This window comes from Conger conger, chromosome 1 (genome assembly GCF_963514075.1).
Source record: "Conger conger chromosome 1, fConCon1.1, whole genome shotgun sequence".
Lineage (NCBI taxonomy): Eukaryota > Metazoa > Chordata > Actinopteri > Anguilliformes > Congridae > Conger > Conger conger.
The window spans coordinates 23,676,795-23,689,748 of record NC_083760.1 but is presented as its reverse complement, the minus strand read 5'-3'; the positions used below and the strand labels follow the sequence as shown (position 1 = coordinate 23,689,748).

Below are 12,954 nucleotides of genomic sequence, written 5' to 3'. Positions count from 1 at the left end.
GGGGACACTGGATTACTTGACTGGCCAATGGGCCAATGGGCAACTAAATGCCTTCACCCCCATGCTTCTATGGTTTATTTCATCCTTGATTTCATTTCATCCACTAGTGTCCTAGTGAAGTACATCAAGAGTCTCGAGAGTTAAAGCCTTACTCAGCAAACAGATTTGGGTGAGGCCTTGTCTACAGCACAGAGAGGTGTGAACTCTGTTGTGAAGCACCAATATGTTGATCATGGGCAGCATTCTCAAGCCCCCTTGAAAGGAGTTGTTTGGCAAGTTATTGATGCACAGTAAAGAATGACGGCCTCCTGGTTGTTAAAACTTCAGAAAGGCTCATTATGTCCCTCACGGCTGCGTCCTCCAGAGAAGTTTGGGGTCGTTATATCTCGCACTGTCATTATTGATGGGCCCCGCATTGCTTTCACGTACGTCTGCATCCCACTCTTCCGACTGATTCAGAGAGGAAAGATAATAAATCCTTATGACCTTTTACCACATGTTTAGAAGAAATAAAGGATGCTTAGCCGTAATTAAACTGGGAACCACGGTAATTACCGGGGTGTGAAAGAGATGTGCGCAGAAAAAGGTGAGACTCTCCATTTATAATTCAGCAGGCTGTGATTCATGCCTTGATAAGGACCCGGCAAGAGTGGCTATTCCAAATGCCACTGATATTTTATGTTTAATAAATGTGTTTATCCAGACACACTGTACAGCATTAAGCACAGAGATAGAGGTAGAGGTAAATGGCGTTGAACAGGAACAGAGGCATACATGTATATGGACATATCACAAAGGGGGAATATTTTACCGAGGAATCAGAATGTAAATTTTTTTTGGTCTGGAATGAGTCACGACTCTTTTATAATTTCTTAAAGCATACTCTGCTCCTTAAATGTCAGAGATGAATGAGCAGTCTGCGCACGTGTGCCCGTTTCCTTGATCCACTCCACAAAGAGCAGGGGCAAGCGGAGTGGTCCCTTCAGATAGTGAAAATATGAGCCTTATTTGGGTGAATATTCTTTTTCCATAAAAACTTACCGCATCAAGCCTCAGTCCAGGGAGCCACTGGAGGGGTGGGGGTAGGCAGCGGGGAGACCAAGTTGCCGAGGCGCACCAAAGGGTGGTCCTCTACCATGGACCCCTATTCTCACAGCACCCACCAACTCTTCCCTCTGTTCCTGGCAGATAAGACTCCAGTGGCATACGCTCTGAGCTTGTTCCTTCCCTTTGCTATCTCCCTTTTGTTTTCTGCAGTGCAGTGTTGAAAGGAGATTAAAAAATAATAGGTGTTTGTGTCTGTGGAACAGAAGCAGGCAACAAACATGCCATGGTTTGTCATCACTTCACTATTAAACAGTAGCTTTGCCTCTCTGCAGGATTCGATAAGGAGGATAGAGGCATTTTATGGAAATTCTGGCTGAGGCTTTGGGGCTTTGAGTGCAGTGGGAATACTTTTCCAGGTTGCTAAGGATTCTTTTATCATATAATTTGTGTCACGTTGGTGTGTCTCCAACTATAAAGTAGGTCTGTTTGAGAGGAAAATGGAATCTCTGTAATGAGCATGCAGATAACAGATTTGTTGATAGGAATTCTGGTGACAGCAATAGTAATCGTGTTATCCACACATATTGAACAGCAAATAGTTTCTCTTTAACATAGTATACTGGTTGAAATCCATTACCATGGATCACCATAGAGTTCAGAGTACAATTATGTATGTAAAACCGTAGATATATACTTATATGGTACACTCCCATTTGCGCCTCATGAGTTTGCATACAAATGGTAGTCTGATGAGTCAAATCACACTTATGGCATTTCTTCACTGGACTGCTCCACAAAAAGGCTGCTTGTGGCAGCTCATGAAGGCCTCTGCCACTGTTATCAGCCCTGTTTCCCACCATGTCAGCCAGCAGCTTGTCTGTGTGAGACCACTTCACAACTTCGCTTCAGATAATGTATCTCTCCAGAGATTGCACTGAGGATCAGCTCGACATGTTGGGATAGGGAGAAGAGGGGGGGGGGGGGGGGGCATCCATTTCTACCTGTAGCTGACATGATCTCCTCCAGCTGAAAAAATATATACAGTACCTAGGTCCTTGAGTAATTCCTAGGCCTGCAGTCCTGACAGTCGTGACACACCGGCCTGCATCCCTGGTCCATAACTGAATGGGACCAGATTGCATATGGCAGCATGATCGTTTTGTGTGTACTCCTATTGACTTACCCTGTAAAGGGTAGAGGTATGACTGAAATCGGGGCGAGGTTCACAAGTAGCGACACAAAGGCAAGAAACGAGCAGAGAGGACACGCTGTCTTACAGTCGGTGTGTTTGTGTATGTGTCTGTGAGAGCGCGAGTGTGTATGCATGAACACATGCATGTGTGTGTTTTCTTACATCACTAATACGCACTTACCAATGTGAGGACAGATGTACCCTGACAACAACAATTAACAAATGTGGGGACTCTGATAGGCAGGAGTCACAGAACAGAGCAGTTCCCTGTGGTCTGTGACATGATGAGATATTACCATCCGTATGTGACTGGGAATGAGGGGATTTTGAAGGAGTGTCAGTTCTATATATGTGTGTATATACAGTACATGCCATTGATTGTGTGTGTTGGTAGATATAAAACAATGTATGTGTCACTTGTCAAATTAATGAATCACCGGTGAATACACCGGTGAGTACATCATTGTGTGTGTGCGCGTGTGTGTGTGTCTGAACTTGAATACCAGGCAATGCTGAATGTCATGTATTCCCAGGATTGCCCCAGTCCCAGCTCATTGTTTCCTCCTGGTAGAAGCACTGCTGCTTCCGTAAGCAGGGAATACACCAAGCAGACTGGCGGCCGACAACAACGTCAGGAACAATCTGCCTGGCGTGCATGTCACCGGCTGTGATCAACCCTTGCAGAAGGTGTCGGGACCCTGCCGTTGTACCAATTTAAAAAATGAATCTGGAGCTTGTGGCTCAGCCCTTCAAGCCAATCAGCGTTGAGTAGATTTTTGATGTGGGAGAAGAGGTGTGGTGCAGAAGGGGAAAACAACAACAAAAGGCTGGTTCTATAATTCATTACCACAATAAGACTATTAGGTTTCTATTCACAAACTTTTACCCAAAATAAAGGTCAATTTTGACAACTGTTGACTCATCTACAGAATCTAGCAGCTCTACTTGCTTTGATTTACAAGCTACTTGGAAAACTGTATATTCCCTCTTATTAAATCACTCGTTAAATGACAATTTTGACCCAAAAGTATATTTCTGTAAATGGCAGCTGCACTGAAACCTGTCTTTGTAACGTTAGTTTCCTTCAAAAAAGAGAAAGGACTTGGAACTGGAACTAGATTTTGCTCAGTTGAGTACCAGCTATTTTTATTTTTCCATTTCAAGCACTGTTGCTCCCGATTTCAAAACCTGAATTGATTGCTATATAGCTATTCTATAGCTTCTATTTCCAGAGATGGAGATTAAAAAGAGGTGGGACTTCCTGCTAACCCAATACACAGGCTATAAGCTACAAGACTTTGCTGAGGCAAAGAATGCAAATATAAGGCAATGAGGAGGCAACTGTGGGGGTGAATACAGGGTGAATAGAACACTCCTGACCAGTGATGGCGAGAACCCCACCCGTTGTGAGAACTTCATCGGCTTGCTGTATTCCCTGATTTACGGTTTCTCAGAAACTTCTACAACTCTAGAATTCCCTTTCTAACTTTATAATAAGTGCCAGCTGCCTGGCCTTTTATCCCAATATCTCATCACACTAGTGTAGCCTACATTTGAATTTATGTCAGCCCTGTTCTAGTTTAGGCTACTAATTTTATATGACATTGAAGCTAATTAACTTCTGGATGTGTGTGTGTGTGTGTGTGTGTGTGTGTGTGTGTGTGTGTGTGTGTGTGTGTGTGTGTGTGTGTGTGTGTGTGTGTGTGTGTGTGTGTGTGTGTGTGTGTGTGTGTGTGTGAAAGAAATAGGATCAGTCAATTACTGTGCTAGCTATAATTTTGAGCTGCAGTAATTATGAAGATTTTGCTACTTTTTAAATGACCCCCTCCCCTATTTGCTGCTTTTCTTTATTTCCTCAAATATGCTGCAAATGGAACAGTCAGACAGTTGGACAGATGTGAGGAAGACTGCACTGCCCATTTCCTACAATGCAGGGTTTTTCCATTGATTATATTGTGGCAATAATCTTGTATATGGAGCAGTGCATGAAATATATGATGTGTACATTGCTATGACGCTAAGTAGGTTTAATTGATGCCTTTGATTGTTAGCTTCTCCCCTCCATGTGGGGATGGACAGATGCAGAGAGTCATGATCAAGCAGCATAATGAAGATTCATCCATACTTCAAAAGTGGAGACCAGTCTCTCCAACTGCTGCACAGAATTTATGCATATCAATAGGCCATATTGTAGCTCAGGGCCATTTCATTTGCAATACATATTAACCCTTTCCACTTTCCCACCTACTTCGCAATTTACACCTATTTTTACTAGTCCTATAAAAGTGTCAATATCTCAAAAACTATTTACTGCATACACATGGTTGAAGACTTAAACCAAAGAAAAGGCTTATACCATTCAGATATGTGAGACAGAGAAAATGTATGTCTGAGCATGTACATACAGTGTGCACAAAATATACACTAAAACACAACTTTATAGTTCAGCACTACATATCTCAATTTCTAAGTCAAGGACCAACCCATAACTACTTTATAGGTATTTGTGCACAAACTTGTCTTTGGTAAAGATATTGACAGGCATTGAAATTCCCAAAACTTCCCAAAACTGCACTGAGATGTCCTCAAGTGTCCTCAAATCTGTCCAAATAGAACATATCTGCATATCTTTTGTCCAGACACATGAATGATCAGAAAAGCTTATTTTTACATTAAAACTGATTCTTTGATACAAAATGTTGTGAAAATGAACATTAACATTTTATTCACATATATGACAACCATGTATGTTTTTATAAAGTATGGCCAAAGTGTCCAAAAAGCTCTCCAAAAAGGATTACTCACCCTAATGCTTTCTAACCAAGCTGCATCACATTTAAAATGGAGCTGTATTTCAAAATTAGGTTAACCAGAGTCCCGGTAGTCCCGTTAGCTAGTACAATTGCGGGTTTATCTATAGCAAAGTCCAAATCCTGTAATTGTCTGTTACCACCTCATATGACACAGAAGTGAGGTTAGGTTTTAGTAGGCAAACAAACATAAAACTATTTACAAATGTACAATATATACACAGACTGAAAGCATTATGATGAATGACTATGCGATATATTGTTTAGACTTCTGCTGCTGTAGCCAATCCACTTAAGACATTTGACGCATTGTGTGTTCAGAGATGCTCTTCTATATACTACTGTTATAATGTGTGGTTAATTGCATCAATCACCTTCCTGTCAACTTTGACCAGTCTGGCACTTCTCTACTGACCTCTGTCATTAACAATGCTTTTTTGCCAGCATAACTTCTGCTCACTGGATGTGTTTTGTTTCTCGTACCATTCTCTGCAATCTCTAGAACTATTCCACAGTCAAAGTCACTTTGATCACATTTCTTCCCCATTCTGACATTTGTTCTGAAAAACAGCCGAACCTCTTGACCATGTCTGTATGCTTTTATGCATTTAGTTGCTGCCACATGATTCAGCCCGTTCAGCATTCTCTCTCGAGCCAAGCTTTGGTGACAGTATAACTCAATCAGGTGCTATGAAGCAGATCTTATTACATGTCATCAGCTTTTTTCAGGTGTGAATTTGAAGGGGCTGATAACCAGGTTTATTTAAGATATTAAAAGGGGGCGAACCTGTTAGCACTTAGCACAGCGATACAAGCATGTTATTAAAAAGCTGAGAGCGGCCTGAAGTAAGCAGTCAAACATTTATATAGTAATGTAAATGCTACAGTCATTTTTCAATCAAAGCACCTGTCATCCATGTGGTACAACTAGAGATATGATTCAAAGACCCAGGTTCCTGGCCAAGAGGCCATAGACTTCCCTAAGCAGGCAAATTCACAATGTTATTTTTAAATTATATTTCTTTTCTATATTACTTTTTATGTATTACATTGTGATCATTACATTTGAAAGTCTTTTTGATAGTTCTTGTTCAGAAATACATTTTAATGCTGCCTTCTGGGCAAGTGCAGAAATATATAACTGGTTAAATAATAAAAAATAATGACTATGGGGGTGACAACCTACTTCAGTTCATTGACCTGCTTGCTGATGATATTCAGCTTGCTTCATGGACATTGTCTGAAGGAAATAGCTATTTCTAAAGGTATGTTTATGCATAAAACAAAAATATGTTTGCTCTATTAAAGATAAAAGAAACTGCATTAAACCATAATTTTTAGGCTATATTTTCCAGTTGCATGCATCATTAATTACATTATTGGTACTTGAACATATTCCACTGAGTGTTGGATTATGCATGGCATGTGATGTTAAAATAGTGCCATGGGATGCTGCGGGCTGGGTGTGCCAAGCATTTTAAAGGAAAGGCTTTGGGTTTTAAACAGGATAACTTTTTCATCCGATTTGTTCAAGCCACAAGATTTTTTTTTCCCAAGTAAATCTCAAGGTCGTATTTGAAGTGTCTGGTGAATTTGCGGCATGGCCTGAATCAGAGTTTTCAGAGTGTAAGGCCATTGTGTGAGCACAGGCTTAGGAATCAATGAAAATAAATGCAAAGCTAAAGTAAGAGCCTGGGGATGTGTTGGTTTCTGCATGCTAATCTGTGCTGCTATGTCAGCTTGCGATTCATAAGGTGTCTATTATGATGAGTTGTCTAGTTCACAGTGGCATATTGAGGAATATTATATAGGAGCTTTTCATATGCTCTGTAGACATTTTAAACACATTTTAAACATGGTAAGTGAAGGTAATTGTAAATGTTAGAGCAGAGCTGATGGAATCTGATTGCTGTGTGACCACAACCCTGTTTCTCTGCTCTATTGGCAGGATCAACACAGATAGAGAGCTACTCTCTGGCTCCACAGGGAAAACATAATCTCCTCAGAAAGAGGGCACTAAGGGGCAGTGCATCAACTTCCTGTCCAGAGAGTAGTCACACATGAATGTCAATGCAAAGGGAAAAGATGAAAAAGATATATATTGGGAAAACAGCATTAAAAAACCCCAGAAATGGTTGTAAGCATCAGAAGAAAAGGTAAGAGCGATGTCACACATCTACCATAAAGCCATCCGCCTCTGGCGTCATAAAGCCATCTACCACCGATGTCACCAAAACCATTGCTCGATGATAGGATTAAAGTGGCTGATCCAGTAAGCCACTGGATGGCTGAAACATTGTGCGCTTAGTCTAGTTTAGAACCAGTGCAAACATGCACAGGAAAAGCAGTTGGCTATCACTGTAAATAGTGTATCTGGAAGTTCATTTGCACCCTTGAGCCAGTATGTGTATCATTTCTGCAGAACCCAACACATCTCCTCTGGGCCAAATGCCTCAGTACACAATTGCACACATATTCATATACATAAGTTCTGCAATAGCAGGCAAGCACGCTCGCTAAGACAGATCCCCCCATTCATTGAAACGTCTCAACAGAATTCCTTCTGATAATTCTGTGACGGGATGAAAGTGAAGCAAGCATAGAGACTCGCAGGGGCAACGGTCAGTTCCACATTGTGAGCGGCTGTCTTTCCCTCCTCCCAGGGGAAAAGGTGAACAGGCAGCAGTGTACTCTAGTGCTCGGTCTCTCTCCTCCCCTGGAGGAAAGCCATTACCATTCCGCCCCCGCCCGTCAATAGACGCCCACAAGCTTGCCTTTGCAGAGCTTCTTCATTGGAACTAAAACGAGCTTTGTCTCTGTCTCTCTCGTTACTCCATTTTGACTGGGTGTGTCTTTGCAGCCGAGCTTGGCGGAGCACCTTGTGTTTGCAAATGCATTTCAGCGCCGTGACCTTCAGCTCTGTTTGCGTGCTTCATATTTCCTTTCACCTCGCAGGGGCATTTTCTGTTTGCCTGCGTCAGTGTGCTTTCAGATGTAAGAAGGCTTACAATATCACAGGTAACAGCAATTCATTGCGATTGGTCCCACTTGATGAAATAATCATATGTTTTTAAATCAGTTATGGCATGAGATATAGAGAAACAGCGTCTCTGTATCTGTAAATGTGACTGATTTTGCCATTTCACACCAAGAAACAATCATACTTTCCCCAATCATTTTGCTATGAAATGTGAAATAATGCCTGCAGTTTATTTCTGGCACTTTCAGAACTGATTGTGCCAGGCTGCTCTTGCTACTCTGTTATTACCTTGATATGATAGAATAGTTTAATCAAGTGAAAAAGCCACTCAGCACAGAGAGACCAAAACATTGTTAGGGCTTTTAGCAATTGAGAAAGCAGTGATGCAACAAATCAGAAAATTCAATTAAGATATCTGGTAATGGTCTGTTGATATGGTTCCCTGTTTACCCTTGAATAACACAACTGAAAGTTGTCTGACAATAAAGGTTTTGACTACCTGCCGGTTTTACGCATTTATGATGTTGATATTGCAACATTAGAGCCTTTTCGACCAGTTTCATTTAAAAAATGATCTTTAAATGTTTGACACAATCTTTGACATGTATCAAATTTCACATGATTTGATTTTTTTGTATGTATGTGCACCTTGCCGCGGTGCAGCAGTCTCATTCCCTGGCAGAGCAGTGGTTTAGAAGTGCATGCAATGAAGCACTTTTAATTTAGAAAAGTGGGTATTGATTATTGACCATTTGTGATTTTAGGCAACTGTTGGATAATTGCTTTCTTCATTTCATTGTATAAAAAACAACAAAAAAGAAAAAAAAATCCGAAAGGGGAAAGGAGGTAGGGGCTCCAGCCTCACTGAATCTCCCCCAACACCACCACCCACTACCCATCCAATTAAAAAGCCCCATAGCTAAAAACAGAGACAATGAAAGCTGATGGTGCTGGAGAGAATCTATGCTTCTCAAAGAAGTCACTCCAGGGCTACAAAGTCGCTGTCTTTAAGTGGTGACTGTTCCCTGGTCTCACAGCGAGTGTAATTGGGGGGGGGGGGGGGGACTTGGACATCTCTAATTTGCCCTGTGCTGAGTGTGGGCTGAAGGCAGCTAAATCATTTGAGAGGAACCCACTCTGTGAACCAGTATGATCATTAAGGTGCTTTTCCCTGCACTAGTACAATGCCCAGTGGAAATTACACTTATCTGGAGGCAGGGGACGACGCTTTGTGAAATTTTGTTGTTGGGGAAATAATTACTTGGCTGTTGCTAGGGGTTGGAATGAAATGGTTGGCAGCAATGTGTTTACGCAGCACTGCGTGGGTACTAATGCTCTGGGAGTAGAAATGATTCCCACCATCACTCCCACCTCCCCAAAAAACTCAAAGTGCAGTAGGTTGGATGTTTTTTAATCGTGTGTTTTTTAATTATCTAATTATTTACTTTGAGTAGAAGTAGTAACAATTTTAACAGCAATGTTAATTATACAGTAATAATGAATCATGCTTGTTGAAGTGTAAACATTGAGGTTGTGCTGTAGTTTGATTAGTAGATAGTTGTGTATGTCGATGGGTAAGTATACCAGAGCACAGCTTACTGAAGCAGCAGCCTGCAACAGTATATGTGGGCATGGAAGCATGTCCAGACCTTTCAACATGGGTTGTGTATACATGGTTTCAAACACCATATATTACTATTTTTTTCTTTTTTATTAATGTGTATATTCTACATAGTGATGTACTGTATGGTATGTATCCAACAAAGACATTGGAGTCCACTCTCTGCTGTCCTCATCCAATTTCTGAATGCCTGTGGAAAATGAATGAGTTCATTGTGAGCAGATTAGATTTTATTGAGAAACTGCATACGGAGCAAGCTAGCCAGTTCCTTGTTTTCTATTATAGCCGGTGCTCGTAAAATCCACCTGAAACCACAATTTATTCATTTTTTTTACTTCCTACTATCAATCACCCAGATTACCTTGTCAGTGAAAGCTGTGCCTTTAATTACAATCGTGGGACAGAACATGGTCCACTTCATACTTTATTTTCGCCTCATCGTCCACAGAGCCCCACCTTGGTGATTCAATTAACAAGCTCAGAAATATCCACTAAAAGATAAATCCATGGTTTCTGCTTTCTCCTTTGTGTCTTGAACCAGCCCGACTTCCTGGTCTTTGGGGATCCATTATGTAATTGAAATTAAACACCTTTTCTGAGGACAACTTGTAATCTCTGTATAATTTTGGAATAGTCCACTGTATAATAACATACAGGGCCTCCGGTGTGCTGTTATCGAGATCAAGTGGCCATTTGTGGTGCTAAAATATGCAGCGTTGCCCCGATTCTGAATTTAATGGCTTCCACTGAAAATAGGCTAAGGGGTTAACTCATCTGCATTTCCCTCGAGGTTCCCATTCTTCTCATATTGCCCGTCTGTGTGTATGGGATGTGTGGATTAGAGGTCCAGAACTAAGATACTGCTGGTATTGCGGCCATTATGTTGTCTTTTTTACTTTTTTACTTTTTTTACTTTTTCTACTGTAGATTAACCTCACATGCATTACTCTTCACGTCATCCATAAACCATTTAACCTCTCAGTAGGTAGGGTCAGGAAGCAAAGCCAGATGGAGTTGTGTTTTTATTTCTATGATCATCTACCATCTACCTGCCTGTCTGTGCTATGCTCAGCTCTCTACAGGAGCAGAAGGACGATCTGCGGAAAAGGCTGTCATACACCACCCACAAGCTGGAGCTGCTGGAGACGGAGTTCGACTCGACGCGGCAGTACCTGGAGACGGAGCTGCGGCGGGCGCAGGAGGAGCTGGAGAAGTTCACAGACAAACTGCGCAGGTGAGAACTGCTCACCCCTCACCTGCCATTCCCACTGCCAGGCCCGGGGGACCCTCAGCCTAGATGTTCATCCTTCAATTAAATACCCCGTCCAGTTAAAATGATGATAATGATATTGATGATACTGATGATGAGGATGAGGATGATGATGATGGTATATTCTCTTAATGGAATTTGTGCGACAATATACATTTGTTGAATATAAAAATACATTGTCAAATCCACATATGAGGGCATTCATTTTGAAAGTGCTAAGTCTCCAAGACAGTTGTTGACAGTAGGATATGAGAGGTGACCTTATGCACTAGTTTCACGAAAACTGAATCTTTGTCCTTTTATTAAACAAATCATTAAATCAATCATGGCAAAGTTTGTTTGCCCACCATTTTCTCCGCCCCTTATAAGAATCTGGATATTACATAATGGTAGTGAGTGATATTGGCAAATTTCTGACCTAGGCTGTAGACCAAACATAAACCCTGGCAACTGTTGTTTCTAAGAGCAGTTGCAGGAAAAATAACTAAAAACATTTTCAAAACTGGTAGCTCAGGCATTATTATTACTATAACATGAATATTATAATTTAGGGTCCTCCAGGATATATACTGTATGAGGCCCTGTGCAAAGTCCGCACACAAGGCCTTTTTTTCTTTTATTGCCCTGCTTTAAAAATAAGAGGCTGATAAGCATCTAAACTACTGTTCTCACTAGCGGAGAGTCTTTTTAACAATCTGGCATTGCCATTTTGAGGTTTTAGTGCGTTGCAGTTTATTTCATTATAGAAACACGAACGCAACAATCATTTGGGACATCGATGACTCAAGCAGAAGGGGGCAGCATTTATTTGGTTAAATGGCTACTTTGCTAAGTGTTTTACCAAGAAGGAGGTCACTAATAGGCCAGAAGGCATATTCAATACTCAGAATGTCTTAGCAGGAGTATTTTTAGATAATCTTTAGAAAGTGGAGAAATACCGGATGACTGGAAACAAGGTAATATTGTACCGTACTGATCCATGAAATTACAGGCCTGTCAGTCTAACTTGCATCATAAAATACCGGAATCTATTATTAGAGACAAACTGGAATTATTTCTTGAAAATAATAACATTCTAAGTGATAGCCAACATGGTTTTTGTAAGGGTAAGTCATACCTGACAAACCTTTTGCCATTCTTTGTGGAAGCTACCAAGTGTTTTGATGTTAGCAGGGCTTATGATATTGTATATTTTGATTTCCAAAAAGCATGAGGTACCGCATGACAGACCCATTATCAAAATGAGGACCGTATGAATTACAGAAGCCATCCCGGAGTGGGTTCGGAACTAGTTACCGGACAGAATACAAAGAGTGGAGGAGGGACCTTATCTGAGCAGGGTATTGTGGGAAGTGGAGTCCCACCGGGTTCAGTGCTGGGGCCACTGCTCTTCCTCATTTACAAAAATGACCTTGACAGAGGTGTTGAAAGTACTTTAGTTAAATTTCAAGATGATGTTTAGCTAACTAAAGTAATCCCGGAAGATTTAAACGGAATCCAGATGTGAGCGGAAAGCTGACAAATTCAGAATAACTAAATGTAAAGATCTACATGTGGGATATAAAAACAATTACTTTATGGTTGGTACAAAATTGGAAAGGGTTCAACTTGAAAAAGACTTGGGGCCTTTCAGGGTCAAGTTAATGTAAAAAAGGTCAGGATGCTGGGACACATAGCCAAGAGTATTGAGTATACATCTAAGTAAGTTATACTTACCTGTGTGCAGTTTTTGGCCCACACTATAAGAAAGATATAGAGGTGCTGGAAAAGGTTCAGAGAGGGGCAACCAGTGATTCCATGTGTAAAAGTTATGAGGATAGACTTAAGATGCTTAATACCTTTACGCTTAGTAGAAGGAGACTTGGGGGGGGGGGGGGGGATTTGATTAAGGCTTTTAAATTAATTAAAGGGATTATCAAAGTGAACTACAGGTGATTCTTCAGGGTGAGTTTGGTTAGCAGAACAAGAGGGCATACATGGAAAAAGGATACATTCCACACTAATATTTGGAAGTCTTTTTTCACACAGAGTGGT

At 41.0% G+C, this 12,954-nt stretch overlaps 1 protein-coding gene across 2 annotated transcripts in view; it reads left to right on the top strand.

Annotated features, from left to right (window-relative positions):
- Positions 1-12,954, top strand: part of LOC133140040 (brain-enriched guanylate kinase-associated protein) — a 59,365-nt gene that overhangs the window by 12,140 nt on the left and 34,271 nt on the right. The window contains exons 2-3 of one of the 2 annotated variants that reach the window (XM_061259567.1): positions 6,998-7,205; positions 10,723-10,884. In XM_061259567.1, the coding sequence (XP_061115551.1) occupies positions 7,114-7,205; positions 10,723-10,884 (254 nt within the window). In that variant the 5' untranslated portion in view covers positions 6,998-7,113. The remainder of the gene's footprint in view (positions 1-6,997; positions 7,206-10,722; positions 10,885-12,954) is intronic. The other variant, XM_061259577.1, reaches the window with a different exon arrangement.